The sequence below is a fragment of the Suncus etruscus genome, chromosome 17 (genome assembly GCF_024139225.1).
Source record: "Suncus etruscus isolate mSunEtr1 chromosome 17, mSunEtr1.pri.cur, whole genome shotgun sequence".
Taxonomy (NCBI): Eukaryota; Metazoa; Chordata; class Mammalia; order Eulipotyphla; family Soricidae; genus Suncus; species Suncus etruscus.
In genome coordinates, this window is record NC_064864.1 from 5,851,421 (window position 1) to 5,873,711 (window position 22,291).

At 45.6% G+C, this 22,291-nt stretch overlaps 1 protein-coding gene across 1 annotated transcript; it reads right to left on the reverse strand.

Annotated features, from left to right (window-relative positions):
• Positions 1–948: 948 nt before the first annotated feature.
• On the reverse strand, positions 949–17,851 carry NRBF2 (nuclear receptor binding factor 2). Its single transcript, XM_049790621.1, has 4 exons — positions 17,701–17,851; positions 6,046–6,130; positions 4,731–4,771; positions 949–1,619 (listed from the first exon to the last, which is right to left on the reverse strand). The coding sequence occupies exons 1-4, from the start codon at positions 17,728–17,730 to the stop codon at positions 957–959; spliced, it is 819 nt and encodes a 272-aa protein (XP_049646578.1). The 5' UTR covers positions 17,731–17,851; the 3' UTR covers positions 949–956.
• Positions 17,852–22,291: the final 4,440 nt, after the last annotated feature.

Below are 22,291 nucleotides of genomic sequence, written 5' to 3' on the forward strand. Positions count from 1 at the left end.
TTGAAAAATATCTTTAATAGAATTTAGTCAAAGTAATCATATTCTCAAAATGGTTCAAATTCATATTCAAGTATTCCAACATAGAATCCACACAAAACTTGCTTTTCAAACTGCCAACCACATTCAACAAAAGTAGAAAACACAATTATTTTATTGATTTCTTCGAATCAAATACTGCCAACTAGCGTTACTTCCACACGCGCATCATGAGAAACAAAAGAATTGCTTCCTTGCTATTTTCAAATGATGCAGTACACAAAAACAGAAAAGTTAGAACTTAAAATGCACCCTGATTAATTATGTAAACTGGTAATTTTTTTAAAAAAAAAAAGCATAACTAATAATTTGGTTCCTTTCTTCATACAATGGAAATTTAGACATCTCTCCTGATAGTCTTGAGGTTATCATTATGTTATGCGTAGTGCAAAGTGTGGCACAGTTTCGTCTGGAAAGGCATCTTATCTTACACACCGCCTGGAACAGAATGTGCATGACCGAATGCATCCAGCCGACAATGCATGATAGAAAGCACGTTTCCCATGTCAGGCAGCCGCGAGGCCCGCCTTAGTCTTTTTAGGTCTCGCATTACCACTGTGGCATGAGATTAAGTACACAGAACAACTCTTCTACATCTGAACCCTGAAGATCAGAAAAAATAATCGCCGCTTGAAAAAGTGATTCCAGGTAGCCGTTGGTTGGCGTCAGGAGAAAGTGAACCTGCGAGAGCTTCGTGTCCGCCCAGACAGAATCGCCCGCTCGCGCCAGCCAGCCAGCCAGCCAGACCCGCAACTTGTTTCACAGTGACCGTGCTCGAGGCCCACCAGGCAGGCGAGGGAGGCCTCTCCTCCGCAGCACTGCAGGTGAGGGGGCCTCTCCGTGGCCCCGGCCGTGGCTTCCCTTCCCACCGCAGGGAACCTGTGCTTCTGCAGAAGTTCATTGTCTTCTCGGCCCGCGTCCTAGTTGTTCATGAGGCCCTTGAGAAGGTCCTCCGAGAACTCCAGGATGGGGAGCTCCGGGGACGGGAAATCCAGGGGCGGCAGGTTGGGGATGGGGATGTCCTTGGCCTTGCCCGTGCTGGCTGCAAACTGCGAGGACGGCGGCGGCGGCAGGCTCCAGAGCTCCGACTTCTCCACGAAGTCCGCGTCCACCTCCAGCTCCTTCTCGGCGGGGCCCCGGAGCAGCCTGGCGCGCTCGGCCCGCAGCTGCTGGTTCTCCTGGCGGAGCCTCTCGTTCTCGGCCACCAGGAACTCCACGTGGCGCTTGAGCTCGGCGATCTTGGTGGCCTGCTCCTCGATGACCGTCTTGTCGTCCTTGGGCGCCTTGCTGCCCAGGCGGGGCTCAGCCGGCTCGCTCTTCTGCTGCAGCAGGAACAGCAGCGTGTCGGGGTCCCGCTCGAAGACGGCCTGCACCTCGGGCAGGCGCCTCTCGGCCGCGGGGCCGCCGTGCAACACGAGGGGGCTCTGGCGCTCGGCCTCCTCAGCGGCGGGCCTGAGGCCGTCCTTGTCGGGGTGCTGCTGCGCCTTCAGCCGCTCCTCCCGCTTCGCCCGCTTCCACCGCTCCTGGATGAGCAGCAGCTGCTTCAGGTGGCTGTCCCGCTGCAGCTCCAGCGACAGGTGGGCCTGCGACAACAGGGAAAGGGACGGTTAGTGCTGCAGCCTTTCTTTCCTTTTTTTGCTTTTTGGGTCACACCCGACGGCACTCAGGGGTTCCTCCTGGCTCTGTGCTCAGAAATTGCTCCTGGCAGGATCGGGGGACCATATGGGATACCAGGATTCAAACCACCGTGCAAGGCAAACACCCTGCCTCCAAGCCATCTCTCCGGCCCCACTTTGGCCTCTTTCATACCCTCCTTCCAAGTCCGCTCTTTTCAGGCAACCCAATAATGTAGAATGGACACATATCTTGCCGGTTCAAAGGACCTTACAAAGATACTAAAAAAAAAAGGCATTTCTAGGAAAACTTTTCTCTGGATATATATATATATTTTTTGTTTGTTTGTTTGTTTGTTTTTTGGGCCACACCCGGCGGTGCTCAGGGGTTCCTCCTGGCTGTCTGCTCAGAAATATCTCCTGGCAGGCACGGGGGACCATATGGGGCACAGGGATTCGAACCAACCACCTTGGGTCCTGGATCGGCTGCTTGCAAGGCAAATGCCACTGTGCTATCTCTCCGGGCTCTTCTCTGGATATTTTTGTCCATAAGCAAAACACCATTCATTCATTCATTCATTCATTCATTCAAAGGACCTTCCAAAGATACTCAAAAAAAAAAAAGGCATTTCTAGGAAAACTTTTCTCTAAATATTTTTGTCCTTGAGCAAAACACCATTCATTCATTCATTCATTCAACTGGGAAATCAGAAGTCCCATTCCCAATTACAGTCCAAGACCCTTCTTGAATGAGCCCTACCTTTCAGTAATACCATCTGCACTTGGCCTAAAATAAAAATCCTAAAACCCCAGGGACTAGAGACAGTACATAGGGTGTGTGTATGATAACATATAGGGTTTTTGCCTTGCACATGGCCGATCTGGGTTTGCTCCTCAGCATCCCATATGGTCAGTGCCCTGAGCAAACATCAAGAGTGATTCCTGAATGCAGAGCCAGGAGTAACCCTGGGCATCCTGAGTACTGTCACCTCTGCCCTGAATCATAAAACCACTCTTTAAATTCTTTTCTTGGGCTGGAGAAAGAGCTCAACAGGCTGAGTAAATGCTTTAATGTTTGAGACCCAGATTCAACTCCAAGCACTTCATGGTTCTCTGAGCACCACCAACCAAACAAAAAATATTAAGACAGCATGAGGGGCCGGAGCAATAGTATAGTGGTAGGGCATTTGCCTTGCACGCGGCCAACTGAGGACGGACCAATTGGCCGGACCTGGTTCAATCCCAGGCATCCCATATGGTCCTGAGCGCATAGCCAGGAAATCCCTGAGCTTCACCGGCCCAAAAAGAAAAAAAGAGCACTGAGGCATAGGATGCTATCAGTACTAGGTGGCTGATACCAGTAGCTCAATGATCAAAGGAACATGTGCTAATATCTAATCGCCCCTGGCAGGGCTCAGAGGATCATCGGAGGTGTCAGACAAAAAGAATCGCTCATTCAAGGCAAGTACCCCAGCCACCAGCATATCCCTCTCCGGGTCCAAGATAATTAAAAGTCACTAGGAAAAGTGACTAAAGTGCCAGAACTGCTTGGAAACTTGAGAAAATGGGGAAACCATTCCGATTAGCCTAAAAAGTAATGGGCTGCCCAACTGGTTTCGGTTTCTTCTCGGTCAAACCTGTTTGCCTGTGGAGAGCCAAAACCGGCAAAAACTCTCAAGTGCACTGTCTACAGAACACTTAAGAAATCTGAGATCAGGGCCAGGCGGTGGCACTAGAGGTAAGGTGCCTGCTTTGCCTGCGGTAGCCTTGGACGAACCGCGGTTCGATCCCCCGGTGTCCCATATGGTCCTCCAAGCCAGGAGCAACTTCTGAGCACATAGCCAGGAGTAACCCCTGAGCGTTTCCGGGTGTGGCCCAAAAAAAAAAAAAAAAAAAAGAAATCTGAGATCAGAATCTTTAGGAAAAAGTACGAACCACAAATGGTGTATCAAAAACAGTTCTTTAGTCTCCTTTCTAAAACACTATTCAACCTTTTATTATTTATTACTACTACTATTATCTTTATTGTCATCACACCCAGCAATAAGCAGGGCCAGATTCTGGTAGTGCCAAGGAGGACTTATGCAGTGCTGGGGCTCAAAACCAAGGTCAATCACATGCTAAGATGAGATGTCTTGAGTGTCTTGACCTCTTGTACTATTTCTCCAGCCTTCTTCCCCATTGTAGACAGGATGTACTCACTTAACATCACAAGTTCTTGTAAACTGCAGCTTAAAGCAGCATAGAATGAAAGCTCAAAACCGCATGCCAATGGATATGTTAAGTTTCTATAGACTTCTAGCCACCCACCCCACAATCTAAATAAAAGATCAAAAGACTTCTGATATTAAACAATAATTTGTGAGGTTGGGGAGAGAGTTCAAAGGTCTGGAGAACATTTACCTGGTACACAGAAGCTTCAGGTTTGATTCCTGCCACTGCATGGGCTGGACACTAACTACTTGGCAGACTCAAAAATTCTTTTACATTAAACCACCAGGGGCTGAAGAAAGAGTACACAGGTAGCACACCTGGATCAACCCAAGTCAGTTTCCCCTACGGTCCCCCAAGCACCACCAGTAGTAATTCCAGAGCGCAGAGCCAGAAGTAAGCCCCAAGCACCACTGGATATGGCCCCAAACCAAGAGATGAAGAAACACACAAAACCCACAATATTTTATATCCATTCACCTATTCATTTTTCTACTCATTCACTCCAGTTCAGCGGTCAAGGAAAGCAGATACTATTCTGGCTAAGAGGGTTTTATAGCATGAAAAACTTGGACAGGAGTTTCAACATCAATACTCACCAGCACTGGGACAACTCTGACATCCAATGTGTACAGAACTGAGATTTGAGGAAAACCGAAAGACCCAGAGAAAAACCATGCAGACAAGAAAACATGCATATAAACTCCATAAAGTGATGGGCCTGGGACAGGAGCAATTTCTGCCTTCTCAACATTATGTCCTAGCAAATGACAAACAGGGGACCTGCTGTATTGTTTTATTAGTGTTGAGAAGGGCACGGTGTTTTATTTTATATACAACTAAATTCTCCACAAATACCAAGAGTCTCACCTGCTCAGACTTTGTCAGCGTCATGGCTTCAGAAAGATAAGCTGGTTGAAAAAGAAAAACAAAACAGGTACATAAATAACATCATTTGTGTAATTAACAGGTCAAAGAAAGGGTTTAATTCTCAAATGAGAGAACTCTTCATGTAAGCAATTCTGATAGTTACCCTGTTCCTGAAAAGAAACAGCGAAGATTTTAACAGATTTTCCTGAACTTTTCCAAAACTGATGTTCTGCGTAACTCCGATTACAGATTTTGGGTAGAATATAGTTTAACAGCAGAATGCATGTTTGCATCAACAAGCCACTACATTCAACCCCCAGAACCATAAACAAGAACTCCTCTAGATTTTACAATTAGTGAACAACAGCCTGCCAAGAATAATGAAACTGGCTAAAATTAAAATTCTATCACTCATTATTTTGACAAAAATATCAAGGGATTATTCCTATGTGACTTTATACACTACCTGGACTACATCATTTATAGAGAAATGCCTTTTGTCTTGGAGCCACACCTAGCTGTGATCAGGGTTAACTCTGGACTCCTGGCTCTGAGCTCAGGGACTCAAGTGATCACGTAGGGATACTAGGGCTCAAAACCAGGTTTTGCCCTCCTCTCTTTAGAGAACTTCTTTTATTGAACTGTTTCTGAGCCCCTTTACTCTTACCCCCATCCCAAATTTTGAAGTTTAGCATTTAGAAAGCAGACTCATTAAAAATGAAATGCAAGAATCATTTCCAGAATGAGTCCAAAATGGCTAAGTACTTTTAAATTCAGATACCATTCCCATCATTAAGGATCTTCGGACTCAGAAAGCTGTAACCAAAAACCAACTATCAGTATGGCAAGTGGTTCGTGGTTTAGAACGATCAGGTTGGAAGAAACTGCAAAATGCAAACTCACTTGAAAATAAATCCAACCTGATTTTTTCCAGCATGCCAAGGATGTCATCCTTACAAACAAAGGGGAACCTATCATTATCACTGTGAATTTTATTGTTATTAACGTGGCTTTCCTTCTAAAATGTGCTGCAGGTGAGGGTGATCTGGCCAGGGTTGATTTAGCTGATCTGGCTGTTACACTCTCAGGTGCCCTTCCTCCATCACTGCTGCATGTGTGTCCTCCTGAAGCTGCAAAAATGATGACCGTCCCCGAACCAAGGCAGGTCACTCTTCTATTAAGGGTACTTGAGTAGTTGTGCTCCCCAACGGAGCCCCTGAACAAGCTCTCCATCTAAAATGTGCTGAGAAATACTGGGTAAAGGAACTGCTCTCCAGTTTGGCTCAGTATTTGCTTAAAAGAGTAGAATACTCACCTGCAGCCTTTTTGTGACAAGAAATGGCCTCTTCGTATTTCCCTGCAGCTAATAAGCGATCCGCTTGTCTGCTCTGTTGATGAGCCTAGAAAACAAACATTCCATATTTCCCCTGAATCATAAAAACAAACCTACAATTCTATTTGACGGCCTGGAGAAATAGTACAGCCTTGTATACGTCAAAGCCAGGTTTGATCACGGGCACCACATACAGTCCCCTAGTCCAGCCAGGAATGATGACTGAGCACTCAGAAGCCCAGAGCACCACTGGGTGTGTCCCACCGCCCCCAAACAAAATAACAGCAATAAATTTCATCTTGATGCTGGGAATTGGATAGCTGCGGGAGTTTCACCAAGAGTGGTTCCCCTAAGTGCTGCTTGTGAGCCGGCCCCCACCAATGATCCAAACCATTAAGACACTATCACTGGGCAGCTGAACTACAGAATCTGAAAGGACTAACACTCATCCAGTGCCTCACTTTTCAAGTCTTCAAATATTAATCAAGAACTGCAATAAAGGGGACTAAGCGGTGGCACAAGTGGTAGGGCGCTTGCCTCACGCACGCTAATGTAGGACAGACCACGGTTGGATCCCCCAGCATCCCATATGGTCCCCCAAGCCAGAAGCGATTCTGAGCGCATAGCCAGGAGTAACCCCTGAGCATCACAAGGTATGGCCCCCAAAAACAAACAAAAAAAAATTACAATCAGGGGCCAGAGAGATAGGTAGGGTACAGTGTTTGCCTTGCAAGCAGCCCACCCAGACCCTACGGTGATGGTTCGAATCCCGGCATCCCATATGGTCCCCTGAGCCTGCCAGGAGCCATTTCTGAGAGCAGTCAGGAGTAACCTGAGCGCTGCAGAATAGCAAAGACTGGGTATCTTCTCAACTTTTAACTACCCCCTTTCCAGTACTATTGTGTAAGTCTTCCATTAGTTTGTGCCTTTGTAATTAAAAGTCTAAGTGCAGGCCAGAGAGGGAATACAGCAGGTAGGACATTTGCCTTGCACAGCAGACCTGGGGTCAATCCCTAACATCCCATATGGTTGGCCAAGCACTGCCAGAGTATTTCCTGAGGAGAGGCAGGAGTCAGCCCTGATCACTGCTGCTGTGGCCCAATTGTTTGCCCCCCACCCCGCCAAACGTATAAGCAGGGCTGGAGTGCATGCTTTACTAGCAAAAGTCCTAGGCTCAACTCCCTGTACTGCATAACCCCCTCCAACACCTCTGGGAGTTAACAACTCCCAAGCTCCTTTTGCATTTCTTCTCTCCCACATTACATAGCAGCAACTTTAAAATAAATAATAAAAGTAGTAATGATAATAACAAGCCAAAACACCTGCAGGAAACACAGAAGATAAGCAGACTTCCAAATTGCCTATTCAGATCCCGAAGCAAATCCAGATATAATATTAAAAATAGCCTAATGAGCAAACAGGAAAAAAATAATGTCAGGCAATTTGAGAACTCAAACTAATACGGCATGGCAAAGAAAGATTAACAACTCCAGAAACCAATCTCAAAGACATAGAACATATAACAGAATCCAAATGAGTATAACGAAGAAACTCAAAAAGAAGTCAACAAAACTCAGAAAAGTGAGGAGTTATATCTCACACACAAACACACACAGACAATTCAAAGAGCAGAAGTAAAATGGAGCTATAAACTGAATCTTTGTTTTGTTTTTGGGCCACACCCAGCAATGCTAGGAGACCATATAAGATGCTGGGGATCAAACCCAAGTGGGCCATGTGCTAGGCAGTGTCCTACACACTGTACAATGAACTTTAAACACAAATTAATAGATTCAGAATATGAAGGGGCTGGAGAGATAATACCGGAAGGACTAAAAGCCACTTGCTCTGTACGCAGGAGATCCCAATTCAACGCCCAGTACCCCATGTCCCTTGAACACTCCTGAGGTCAAAGTCAATTCCCCAAGCAACAAGTCCCCCAAAAGAAAAGGGGATGAAAAACTCAATAAAACAAAACAAGCACATTAAATAAGGGTCTTCAGAGATAGTAAAAAAAAAAGTACAAAGGTAAGGTCAAGGTGCTTGCCCTGTATGTGGCTGATCCAAGTTCAATTCCCAACACCACATACGATATACCCTAAAACTCAAGAGAAGGGAGCAGGAGAGACAGCACAGCACAGCGATAGAGCATTTGCCTTGCATGCAGCTGACCCAGGACGGATGGTGTTTCAAATCCCAGCATCACATATGGTCCTGAGCCTGCCAGGAGCGATTTCTGAGTAATCCCTGAGTGCTGACAGGCATGCCCCCCACCCAAGAAAAAAAAAAAAAAAAAAACCCCAAGAGAATTTAGTAAAACAAACTTAATAAAAAAATAAACATGCCAAATCATTGAGCTCAAGGTAATAAAATCAGAAATGACTCAAATAGAAGTATCTGCATTGATGGCACTCTTCAGAGAAAAAGCTAAAAACTCAAACCTAGATAAATTAATTAAATATGAAAGTTCAGGTCGGAGGGACAGCATAGTGGCAGGGCATTTGCACGTGGCTAACCCAGGAAGGACTCAAGTTCGATCCCCAGTATCCCATATGGTCCCCCCCAGCCTGCCAGAAGTGATTTCTAAGCCCAGAGCTAGGAGTAATCCCTGAGCACCACCACGTGTAGCCCATAAACCTAAATAAATAAAATATAAAAGTTCACAACCTAACAAAACACTTGATTGTTTAAATGCAAAGACATACTGGCCTATGATGAATGTTAAGACAAGGTGGATCGGAAACAGAGAGACTTATCACCAGACTTTCAGCAGACTTACCAGAAATTAGACAGGCAATGCAAGTGGAAGGACATTCAACATTTTCAAACATTAAAAATGCCAGCCAAATCCTCTCTTCCACAAAACTCTCATAGTGCTGGTGGGTGCCCTCTTTCGACCCACATTCCACAGTATTAGTGCTTGAGGCTGAACCGCTGGAGACCTCTTCTTGACAAGATGCACTAATCTTGGTAGTCTGGCCAACGACAGCAATCAAAGGGATCCACTGCGTGAGGCCCAAAAGAAACGAAGCACTCACATTTCACATATTAAAGGACTAATATCTAAGACTGAAAAAGTTAAAAAATAAAAAAGCACTCAAACAACAAATTCATGAAAAAATGGGACTGTGAAGATAAACAGAAACTCATCAAAGGCAGCATAATACAATAAGTAGGCACACACGGAAGTGTTTGCCATCACTAATCAGTGAAATCAGGAAAATGCAAATGAAAACAAAGAGACTATCACTTTACATCAGCAAGAAAGGTCTATCACAAAGCAAGAAATGTGGTGGAGAAATAGTACAGGAGATAGGGTGCACTACCAGGGTTCCATCCCTGCATCCAGATGTTCCCCAGAGTACTACCAGGAGTGATTCCTAAGGGCAAAGCTGGAGTTACCCCAGTGCTCAGTAGGGTGTGGTCCAAAACCAGAAACAAACCAAAAGGACAGAAGTAGGGGCTGGAGCACATCGGGTAGGACGTTTGTCTTGCACTAGCTGAACCGGGTTGGATCCCCGACATCCCAGAATGGTCTCCCAAATCTGCCAAGAGTAATTTCTGGGCACACAACCAGGTAACCTGAACGCCACCAGGATGTGACCCAAAAACCAAACCAAGCAAACAAGAGTACAGAAATAAAGCAATAGTACTTATGGGGAATGGCACTTGCCTTGCAGGCAGTGACCAGCAGAGTCAATCCCTGATAAGGTTGACCTGCCAGGAGTGACCCTGAACACAAATGCTGAGCAATGCTGTGTGGCAAAAAAAAAAAAGAAAAGAAAAAAGTTCAGAAAAAAAGTGTTGAAAGGTCCACGAGAAAAAAGTAACTCTTATGCAGGTATGATTATATTCTGTTTCAGACTCTTTGGAAAACAGATGCCTCAAAACAAACAAACAAACAAACAAACAAACAAAAAATTAAGATTGGACTTCACATATCATCCTACAATTTCACTCCTGGCATATACCAAGATACCAAAAAATTTTATTTGAAAGAACATAAAGATCATACACAAACACTTATGTTTATTGCAGCATTATTTACACAGTTGCCAAGATCTGTAAACCAGTGTCAACAACACATGAATGGTCTACATATACACAATGAAGCACATAAACTATGAAAATCCAAAGAACCCTGCAGTTCAGGAAAGATAGTACAGATATTAAGGACCCTGCCTCTGCACGTGCTGACAGAGGTCAATCCCTGGCACCTCATATGGTGCCCTAAAGCACAGGTTCAGGAGAGCCCCTGAGCACCACTGGGCATGGTCCAAATGTACAGCCCTCTGGAAAAAATTGAAACTTGTTGCAAAATGTCATGGAACTGAAGAGTATCGTGCTCAGGGACGCTAAGTAGGATAGTAAAGGAAGTGAGTCAAAGAAAGGCAAATGCCAAATGATTCTGCTCACATATGGATCTAAAGAAACAAAATCAGAGACAAGACAATCTCCAAAAGGAACAACTTGGAGATAAGGTCAACAGAACTGGGATCTAAGGACACTGGGAAACCGAAGGGATCGTGGGGTAATGATGGACGACGTGCAACTCTAACGGATCTATCAAAAATGACTGGTCTTCAACTATAAGCAGGGTCTGCCCTATTTGCAAATCATCCTCAGTATAAAATATGAGCAAGACGAAATCATAAAGTAGGACTTCTGCTGATGCAGCTTGCTTACATTTTCCCCACTTCTGTTCCTATAGGAAATAAAACACTTTTAAAAGCTAGATATCCTTTTCAACTGTTTTTCCTTAATGTTCAAATAGTAATTAAACATATGTTCTCTAAGTTTCCACTTATTTCTGAAAATAATACCGAGTAACTGTAAAGGGGAGTGGGTGGGTGTTTAAAGTCAATTAACCATAGAATCCTGGGCAGGGCAGAACATGTTCTAAACACAAGACAACTTTCAAGTGCACCCAAAAACGATCAGTCTTTTGGACAGAGAACTTCCAAATCATGTATGAATAAATCTCCTATACAAGCAGTTATAATCAACATTTGTCCAAAGATTAAGAGTGATACTATGGGCTGGAGAGATAGCACGGAGATAGGGCATTTGCCTAGCATGCACAAGGACAGTGGTTCAAATCCCGGCATCCCATAGGGCCTCCCTGAGCCTGCCAGGAGCGATTTCTGAGTGTAGAGCCAGGAGGAACCCCTGAGTGATGCTAGGTGTGACCCCCCCCCAAAAAAAAAAAAGATTTGAGGGTGGAGGGATAACTGATAAAAACAAATCTACAATGCCTTTCACTTTCTGGGCTTTGAAAGAATCCTACAGTAGAGATAAATCTATAGAGATGTGCCTTACAAAAAGGGTGGCACAGGGCCAGACATGGAAAAGTGGTCAAGGTGCATGCTTCGAGGTGGCTGACCCGGCTTCAATCCGTGGACAGTGATGCCTCAAAGTGCTAGGTGCACCCCTCGAGGTCCCTGAGCACCTTTATGATAATGGAGGCAAACAAGAATAAGCCCCAAGCAGCACCACATCCCTGGACCCTCACTTTCAACCAGCAGTCAGTCCAGGTGGCTGCGGATTTTTGGGAGCGAGCTGCGGTTTTCCGAGAGACACTTGGGAGACTTCTCAAAATACAAGGCCTGGCCAGGGTGGATCCAAAGTCTCAGAAAATGAGAGGCCAGGGGCAGAAGAGAGCACAGCAGAGAGGAGCTGGCCCCCAATGTGGCCCATCCAGGCCTGATTCCCAGAGCCCAGCAGGCAGGAGTGATCCCAGAGCACCGCCCCGTCTGTTACCCCCTGCCTATCCCCCAAACGAACACGGGACTTTAGTCTCCTGCCGTCCCATTAAACCAAACCATTTCATTCTTCAGTCAGTTTCCTCGATGGATCAAATCTGCGCTTCTCAAGTTTTAAACGAGGAAACAATGACCCGGAGCTCTGCTTGAACTTAGACTCAATCCACAGATATGGAACAGAACCGACATTCTAACCGGGAAAAGCTGGAGCCGCTGCTTCCTAGACATGCCTCGGGTTGCACAAGTGAGGTGCTTTCTGGAGTCGTGTTATCCAAGTACTGACTCCATGGTTCACAGCCCTGCGCTCATCATTGAATTATATTTATCAAGCCTCTTCATGAAACCCCATGCTCCATCCACAGCGATAAACTGTTCTGAACCACCAAGAAACAAAAAAATGTCTCAAATGCGAGCACAGGACCTCAAGGTTTTCCTGTTTCCTGTGATAAATCCAACCTTTGATCACATTGTCACTCCAGGAGAATTACTTGCTCTACCCTAGGTTTTATGGCATCCGTGACCAAACATCCTACTTAAAATAGATTCAAGTTGGGGACAGAGCAATAGCATGTAGGGCACTTGCCTTGCTCAAGGCTGAGTGAGTTCGATCCCCAGCATCCCATAAGGTCTCCCGAGCCTGCCAGGAGTGACCCCTGAGCAGAGCCAGGAGTAAGTCCTGAACACCATGGGCATGGCTCCCTAAAAAATACAAAGACATTGGGACCGGAGAGATATCATGGAGGTAGGGCATTTGCCTTGCATGCAGAAGGTCAGTGGTTGAATCCCAGCATCCCATAGGGTCCCCCGAGCCTGCCAGGAGTGATTTCTGAGCATAGAGCCAGGAAGAACCCCTGAGCGCTGCTGTGTGTGACCCAAAAACCAAAAACCAAAAAAAAAAAGCAAAAGCATATACAAATTGGGGAATACACCACAGTTACAGAATGATACATGTAGTGAGTGTGGTATTGGAATCATGTGTGGATGAAATATTAATAGAAATGTACTTGTTGTAAACCACAGGACCGCTCTCCCTCCCTCCTCCCCATCTCTACACACACACACACACACACACATACACAAAAACACACAAACACACAGTTCTTGAACTGGAAAAACAGTAGGATTAGGCCACATGCAAGTCCTGAGTTCAATCCCAAACACCCCATATGGTCCCCTGAGACCACAAGGAGTAATCCTTGAGCCAGAGCCAGGAATAAGCCCTGAGCAGCTATGATGTGACCATAAACCAAACAGAAAATATGAACACACACACATTTCCTATATTCTTATTAGACACCCAGGAAGTGCAAAAAGAACTTAAGAGTGCCTAAGTTTGGGCCCGGAGAGATAGCGTTTGCCTTGCAAGCAGCCGACCCAGGACCTAAGGTGGTTGGTTGGAATCCCGGTGTCCCATATGGTCCCCCGTGTCTGCCAGGAGCTATTTCTGAGCAGACAGCCAGGAGTAACCCCTGAGCACCGCTGGGTGTGCCCCCCCCCCAAAAAAAGTGCCTAAGTTCAAATCTTATTAAAATTAGCTTGAACATTCATTTATCAAACATCTGAATTTGGTTTCTGAGATTTTTGCTCTGTCTTCTCATCCTAGAACTAGTATGCTGGGCCAGACTGACAGTGCAATGGGGAGGGGCACTTGCCTTGCATAAAGCCAACCCAGGTTCTATCCCAGCACCCCGTATGATCCTCAAGCCCACCAGAAGGGCTCCCTGAGTGAAGAGCCAGGAGTGAGCCCTACACACAACAAAATGTGGCCCCAAACAAAATAAAACAAAACAGATGGAGAGACAGCATGGAGGTAAGGCATTTGCCTTGCATACAGAAGGATGGGGGTTCGAATCTTAGCATCCCATATGGTCCCCGAGCCTGCCAGGAGCGATTTCTGAGCGTAGAGCCAGGAGGAACCACTGTGCGCTGCTGGGTGTGTTCCAAAAACCAAAAATAAATAAAACAAAGATTTTCTGTGAAATTAAACCAGCAAAAAGACAATGTAACCATGGCACTGAAATAAAGATATTGTTTTTAGAAAATAAAGAATAGGGGCCGGGCGGTGGCGCTGGAGGTAAGGTGCCTGCCTTGCCTGCGCTAGCCTAGGACGGACCGCGGTTCGATCCTCCGGCGTCCCATATGGTCCCCCAAGAAGCCAGGAGCAACTTCTGAGCGCATAGCCAGGAGTAACCCCTGAGCGTCACAGGGTGTGGCCCAAAAACCAAAAATAAATAAATAAAAAAAAAAAAAAAAAGAAAATAAAGAATAAAAACAAGCCACATGGAACTGGAATGGTAGCACAGTGGTACTGCTTGACTTCCATGCGGCTGACCCAGGATGGACGCAGGTTCTATCCCTGGCGTCCCATATAGTCCCCAGAGCCAGGGGCAATTTCTGAGCAGAGCCAGGAGTAACCCCTGAGTGCTGCCAGGTTTGGCCCCAAAATACCCATGGAGGTAGGGCATTTGCCTTGCACGCAGAAGGACAGTGATTCAAATCCTGGCATCCCATATGGCAGGCTCCCAGCCTGCCAGGAGCGATTTCTGAGCGTAGAGCCAGGAGGAACCCCTGAGTGCTGCTGGATGTGACCCTCCCCCCAAAAAACAAAACAAACAAAAAAATCCAAAAACAAAAACAAGCAACATACCAGGAATGAATACTCCCCGCAAATCAGTAAGACAAAAAAATAACTAGAGTTCACATCAAAGAAGTGTTAGGCTTGCTGGGGGGGGGGGGAATGGGGGGGTGGGAAGAGTGATTTTTCTAGAATCTAGATCAACCTTTGCTTTCAGACCTGCGTCTCTCCAGTGTTCTAGAGAACTTGAGGATTAATTCTATAACCCCTAAGTATACCAGGTGTTCCCCATCTCCCCAAAGTTAGACAAAGTTATGGGATCCAAGAGATACTACAGTGGGCAAAGAGTTGCCTTGCACGCAGTTGATCCAGGTTCAATCCTCAGCATCACGTGGTGCTCAGAGCCCTGGAGGTATAGGGTGTTAGAATTTTAACTACACTCTCACCTCCCCAGATAAGATTTTTTTTTGGTTTTGGGCCACACCCATTGGTACTCAGAAATGGCTCCAGGGAGGGGGGGGGTAGGGGGGGTGGGATCAGCTGTGGGCAAGACAAACACCCTACAGCTGTGCTATATCTTCAGTTTCACTCAAATTTAAAAAGGAGTACATCAATGTCTGGGAAAAGATAACAAAATGGCTAGGCTGTAGGGGTAAGATGCTCGCCTCACACCACATGGCCAAAGCAGAGTTTGATCCCCAACATGTCCCTGGGCAACCGGAATGATCCCAGAGCAGAGCTTTAAACACAGCTGGGTGCTAGGGATATAGAGTGGATAAGGTAGCGGACAGATGTTTCAATCCCTGGCACCGCATGTGGTCCAAGAGGAGTAAGCTCTGAGCACTGCTGGCCCCCTACTTCCTCAAATCTAAACAGTGAATTATTAACTGGTGACCCTGAGTAATTTCTCTTGCTTATTCAAATATAAAACTAGCCAGCAGTCCTCAGAAAATCCTAAAGATATTCTGAAAGCATGATTGGATTTGAGACTAGAAACTAAATAAAGTCATTGCACATAAGTCATAACACTGCAGTGATCTTAAGGCTACACCATGAATGCCATGAGGAAAACGACATGGCCCAATGGTAAAGCGGATGCTGAGACCAGGGTTCTTGCACCACGAAAAATAAAGACAACTGCAGACACAACTAAGGTTTCCAAAGGCACTCAAATCACTGCACTGAGAATGACTTTTCATATAAAATCACCACCTTTTAACAACTGATTTTTCCTAAACTCTGCTCCATTCCAGCAGTCCCCGGCTCTGATTTTTCTCAGGAGCCTCGTTGGGAGGATTAAGCTGCAGTCAAAGTGAAGGCTTCTGCAACTGAACTAACCCCTGGTCATTTTGCAAGGACACTTGAACTTTGAAGCATTGTGTAAACTTCCAGTTACTCAAAAACAGTCCATCAAGTGCCAGTATTAAGCCATCCATCATGTTTTATTTGCAAGTTCTTAAAAACAAGAAATGTCCAGTCAGTATCTTTAAACATGCAGATCGAGTTCAGTTTACTTTTAAGTATAAACAACTCTTACCAATGAGGGCAGAGTTGAACTGATAAATAGGAGGAAAGGGCTTTAGGGGGCTAATCCCCCCCCCAAAAGAAACACACCCCAGAGCAATTAGCCTAACACCAGTCCCTTAGGAATTGCTTTAGGTCCAGGAATCTTTTTCAGACTCAGCAAGTCCAAACCTTTATTTCACAAATAAGATAATTAAGGGAGAAAAACTGAAGCAATGGGCAAGGGGCAGGGCATTAGCCTTGCCGTTGGAGATGGGGCTCAACCTCCAGCACCTCATATGGTTGCTCAAAAGGTTTAGGAGTGATCCCTGAGCACAGATTCTGAAGTAAATAAACCCTAAGCACTGATGAGTGTGCCCCCCCCCAAAAAAAAACCAATAATAAAATAAAATAAAAATGAATTAAGGAAGGGGCCGGAAAGAGCACTCCAATAGCTAGTATATGGGTTTTACATACTGGAGGCGCCAGTTTCATTAGTAGTAGGACCTCATGGTTCTCCAAGAGCCTCTATAAGTAACTGTCCAGCACCCAGCCTCCAAACCTACCTCCGCTCCCATTCCAACCCCCTAGGTCCAAATCTCGCACCACAGCTCCGCACCAAAATTAATACCTGTTACATGCATACGCTTATATCTACCCTATGTATATAGACACCCTTAGACATGTATATGTCTATATGCATACACAACTTGGTTCACATGAAGTTTTTTTTGTTTGTTTGTTTTTGGGTCAGGGTTCCTCCTGGCTGTCGGCTCAGAAGTAGGTCCTGGCAGGCACGGGGGACCCTATGGGACGCCGAAATTCGAACCAACCACCTTAGGTCCTGGGTTGGCTGCTTGCAAGGCAAACGCCGCTGTGCTATCTCTCCGGGCCCAGGTTCCGATGAAGTCTTACATCAGACCCTACTAATAGTATCTTATGCATCCAATGACTCTTTTCCTTGGCCTTTTTCTGCAGATCCTGGCGTGGACCCATATGGTCCAAGTGGGAGGCGGGTGTGTGTGTGTGAATGTGTGTGTGTGTTTACGTAATGTGTGTTCTAGTGCGGTGTTTATGTGCATTCTGTATGTATGTGTTCTATTACCGAGCCCAGGTGGGACCGCACTCAGTAGTCCAAGATCTTGAAACTTCTAGCAAGATGATGATCTTAGGTGCCAAGTGCAGAAGTCAGAACTAAGCAGCGAGCTAGGCTGTGGGCTAGGGGCTCCCAAAACTCTCTTATCCCCTCGATGCCAATGCCCATTCCATCAGCCACAGTCTTATAGTAAACTAACACTCTCTCTGTGTCCTCTCTCTCTCTGCAAAAAGAAAAAAGGCCTCTCCTGTCATCTGGACTTTTCAAGGCCACAAGGTACAGCAGGTTCCAACCTGGATGTCTTGAGGAAAAAAACAAAAACAAAAACAAAAAAAATGAACCCTTGCTGCGTTTCTCCTCCTCTTGCAGCGCACCCCGGGGCCCCCCAGAAAGCTCAGGGGGCTCCTGGGCACCCCGAATAAATCAACGAGCGAGCAAGCCAGCAAGCAAACAGCCCACATGTCCTTGGCTCCCCTCTCCCTTTCCTTGGCATTTTTCCTTCTCCAGGTGGTTTCCAGCCCGGGCGGCCCCGGGGCTCGAACTCGGGAACTCCGGGCCCGTCGTGGTCACCGTCGTCCTCGTCGTCTCCGTCTTCATCCGGGTCCTCTTCCGGGTCCTCATCCGGGTCCCCCGCGCGCCGGCCCGATCCGGTTCGGACCGGACCCCGCAGCCCCCGCCCGGCCCGCGGAGGAAAGACTCACCAGGTTGAGGGGCCCTTCCATCACTTCCATAGACGCCGGGGACGGAGGCGCGCGGGGCGGCGGCGGGCGGAGGGGCGTCCGGAGCGCCGAGTCGCCCGCGCAGCGCAGCGCGGCGCCCTCCCGACCCGTCCGTCCCTCCTTCGCCAGCGGCGGCCCGCGCAGCTCTGAGCGGCCCCGGGAGCAGCCGCCGCGCCACTTCCGCCTCCTCGGGCGCCGCCACGCCACGCCACGCCACGTACGTGTGCGTCGTGACGTCACGCGCAGGCTCCCGGGAGGGGGCGTGGCGGACGGAGGGATGGTGGAAGGGCGTGCGTGGGCGGGGCTCCCGAGGGAAAAGACCCGGCGGCCCCCGCGCGCGCGTTCAGTTGCGGCCGGTGAGACCCGGATCTCGCGATAGGTGTCGCGAGCCGAGCGAGATTTCCCAGGCTTGCTCTCCGAGGAGGTGGGGCCGCAGCGGCTTGCTTGGGCTCCTCCCATTGGCTCCTCCCATTGGCTCCTCCCACTGGCTCCTCCCACTAGCTCCTCCTATTGGCCCCGCCCCTCCTTGAGCTTGGCCACCTTTTTTATTTAGATGATTATTTATTTTGGATGTACTAAAATGATTTTATTTTGGGTTGATTGATTTTTTTTAATCTTTATTATTGATTAATTATCTTGTATGTATTAATACTTTTAGTTTGGGTTGACTGATTTTTTTATCTTTATTATTGATTGATTATTTATTTTGGATGTATTAAAATTATTTTATTTTGGGTTGACTGTTTTTTATTTTTATCTTTATTATTGATTATTTTTATATGTATTATTGATTATTTATTTTGAATGTATTAAGATTTTTTTGATTGGTTGATTATTTATTACCTTTATTGTTGATTGCTTATTTCTAATGTATAATGATTTTAATAAATTGATCAAATAAAATGAATAAGTCATTAATAAAATGATTTTATTTTTTACTAATTGATTTTTATTGCTATCTTTATTATTGATTGGTTTTGCAAAAAAGATTTGAACAAGCTCAATGAGACTCAGGACTAGGCTCTCTCCGCAGTCACCCCCCCCACCCTCACCCCAGGGAATAAGTAAATAAGATTAAGAGCTCTACCATTCTGCAAGCTACAAAAGAAAATTATATGGCTGTGATTTATTTTTCATGTATTAAAATTATTTTTATTTTGATTGATGTTTTAAATTTTATTTTTATATTTATTATGGATTGATTTTTTTTTTTTTTTTTTTTTTGCAAAAAAGCTTTGAACAAGCTCAAAGAAGCTCAGGACTAGGTTCTCTTCCCAGGCCATCCCACCCCCACCCTGGGAAAATTAGCAAATAGGATTCAGTGCTCTACCCTTCAGCAGCTCTAAAGAAAATTATATGAATGTTAGTTGTTTTTATTTTTTGAATGTTATTTACTTTAATGTATTAAATTATTTTATTTTTGATTGATTGATTTTTATTTTTATCTTTATTATTGATTGGTTTTGCAAAAATGTTTTGAACAAGCTCAACAAGACACCAGACGAGGCTCTCTCCCCAGGCCACCCCCACCCCCACCCTAGGGAAATAAGCAAACAGGATTAAGGGCTCTGCTCTTCTGCAAGCTATTAAAAAATTATATGGATGACAAATAGCCAAATGTAATTGTGGTTCAGTTAACAATTATACAGCAGATAGGTCACTATGCTAGGTTGTTTCTGTCAAAAGGAAAGGAGAAAGGGTGGATGAAGCCATAGTACAAGAAATGAGGTGCTTGCCTTGCTAGGTTCCATCCTCTGCCCTGAAGTGATTCCTTAGCTCTGCCAGGTATGGCCCTAAAATAAAATAAAACAAAAATTTAGTTGGGACCATAGAAATAGTACCTTAGGTAAGGAGCTTTCCCTGCAAGGGCCAGCCCCAGGTTTGATTCTTGGCATCCCATATGGTCCCCAGAGCCCCACTAAGACTGACCACTGAGTAGAACCAGTACTAAACCCTAAATATCATGGGTGTTTAAAACCCCCAACAGAAAAATTGCTGAGATATTAGCATTTGGTATTGTGAAAGGAACAAATAGGAACCAAATAGAATCACAGGAACCAAATAGAAGCACATGATTTCTACAGGGCATTCAAGGGCATGGATTCTTTGAGGGTTTTGGTTTTGTTTGGTGTAAAAATCACCCATCTCCAGTCCCAGGTGAACAAGTCTGAATCAGGGTCACACATGAAATAATACAAACCAGGCTGAGAGTGAAACACGCATGGTCTGGCTGCATGCCAGATATGTTTATTGAGTACAGAGACAACCCCCAGGTAGGGGATTAAGAACCGAGTAAGGGCAGATAGCTGAGGCTATCATGAGCCTCTCCCACCCAGGTTTACATGTAAGATAATTTCTGTTTTGGGGGAAACTCAGGTTGTAAATAAATAGATACAAAGGAATCTGGGATGATCTTTTGTTTTGGGTGAAACCAAGTTGAAAACGAACAAATACAAAGAAACCAGGGATGATCTTTGTTTTGAGTAAAAAAAACAAAGTGTGACCTCATAGTTTGGATTTTGTTTGATTTGGTGGCCACGCCTACAGTGCTCAAGGACTCTTTGGCCCAACATAAGGCTAAGTTTTTCCTTAGCTGATTTAATTGTATATCATCTGTAGTATCATAAAAATACAGTTTCTCTTAGAATGCTTATTACAATTTAAAAAGCATCATCTTTGGTCAGAGGGATAGTACAGCTGGTAGGGTGCCTGTCTTGCCCCTGACCAACCCAAGTTCAGTATTCCATATGGTCCCATGGCACTGCCAAGAGTTATTCCTGAGGGCAGAGCAAGGAATAACCCCTGAGCAACTCTGGGTGTGACCAAAACACCACCATGACCATCACCAACAACAACAAAGCTATAGGATGCTCCATAGAACCCAGGGAAGCGACATGCAAGGCAAGCACCATAACAGCGGTACTCTCTCTCCAGCCCCAAGAGTGATCCTTTTAAATCACTTTTGCATGTAGCCAACCTGGGTACGATTCTTGCCACTCCATATGATCTCTCAGCCCTGCCAGGTATGATCCTGGAGCCCTGAGCTCCAGTAAGTTAAGCAGGAGTAAGTTATGAACACTATTAGGTGTTGCCCAAAAAAACAAAACTCAAACCAAAAAAAAAAAAAAAACTAGTTTAGTAGTAAGAGATGACCCAAAGGCTAGAGAATGTGTTTTGTGTAGTCCTGCCAAGAATGAGGACGGGGTAGTTGGTCCCTTGGGCAGTATTTTAGTAGCCCAAAGTGCAAAGTTCAATGTTGTTGTTTTGGTTGTTAGCTTGTGGGAAGAAATAAGTGAAGGAGCTCAGTGACTGCTCCTGGACCAATACTTAGGGCTACTAAGGAATAATAGAATATGCAGTTCTGGGCCCGGAGAGATAGCACAGCAGCATTTGCCTTGCAAGCAGCCGATCCAGGACTAGAGGTGGTTGGTTTGAATCCCGGTGTCCCATATGGTCCCCCGTGCCTGCCAGGAGCTATTTCTGAGCAGATAGCCAGGAGTAACCCCTGAGCACTGCCGGGTGTGGGGCCCCCCCCCCCCCCGCCAAAAAAAAAAAAAAAAAGAATATGCAGTTCTAGGGATTAACCAGGGTCAGGGCTGGGCAAGGCAAGCACTCTACCCACTGTACTCTCCAGCCCAATATATCATTTTTAACTTAAAAAAGTTCTTTTTTTATAATTTGCATTCTCATTATTCAAACTTCTGGGTTGATAGATCATATGTGCAATCTATACCTGTTGTCAAAATGTACATACCCATGGAACTGAAGCAGAGTGGGTAAGGTGTTTGCTTTGCACATGACCAACCTGGGCTCTATCCTCAGAATCCAATAGGGTTCCCTGAGTCTGCCAGGACTATTTCCTGAGAATAGAGCCAGGAGTAACTCCCTGAGCACTGCTGAGTGAGGTCCCAAAACATAAACAAAACAAGACAAAACTATGTACCCTTGACACAGCAGTTTCTACCAACAATAAAGTTGTTGTTGATAAAGGTGCCTGACAAAGTACTTGACAAAGGTCTAGGGAGGTAACTTGTAGGGCCAGAGCTAAAGCTTTACATGCTAGACTCTGGTTCTAGACCTTGAGGACAGCCAAGAGCCATTCCTGAGTACCATGGGAATAGCCTGGGAATAGAATAGCCTGAACACCTGCAGGAGGTGTCCCAAAAGCCTAAGGGAAAAAAGTACAATGACAAGTATATAAAAATAACAAAGAGAAAGAGATATGGCAGTCTCTCTTTCATCATGGGTATTGCTAAAATGGTCTCCCTCATTCTCTACTACTTCAAAGTAAAATTATAAAGATGAGTTGAAAGAGATGCGGTCAAAGCAAGATTAGATTTATGACCTTAAGGCCTCTATTCAGAAAGAGAAGGGAGACAACCCTCCGGTGTTTGACTGTCTTCTCTATCTCTGTTTTTTCTCTTAACACAGGAGGTCCATGGAGGAGGGAATAAAAGCTGGGTAGAAGCAAGAACCTTCTCATGGTCCTTAGGTTTCCACAAAACCCTCCCCTGAAGATCGTGTGGGTGTCCCAGATGACTCGGATGCCTGCCTCGGATGCACTAGCACAAGC

Excerpts from the sequence above, each read along its gene's own strand:
- NRBF2 (XM_049790621.1), bottom strand. The coding sequence starts at position 17,730 with ATGGAAGTGATGGAAGGGCCCCTCAACCTG. Across the intron at positions 6,131-17,700 it reads TGGAAGGGCCCCTCAACCTG|GCTCATCAACAGAGCAGACA; the intron begins GTGAGTCTTTCC and ends TTTGTTTTCTAG. Across the intron at positions 1,620-4,730 it reads CGCTGACAAAGTCTGAGCAG|GCCCACCTGTCGCTGGAGCT; the intron begins GTGAGACTCTTG and ends CTGTTGTCGCAG.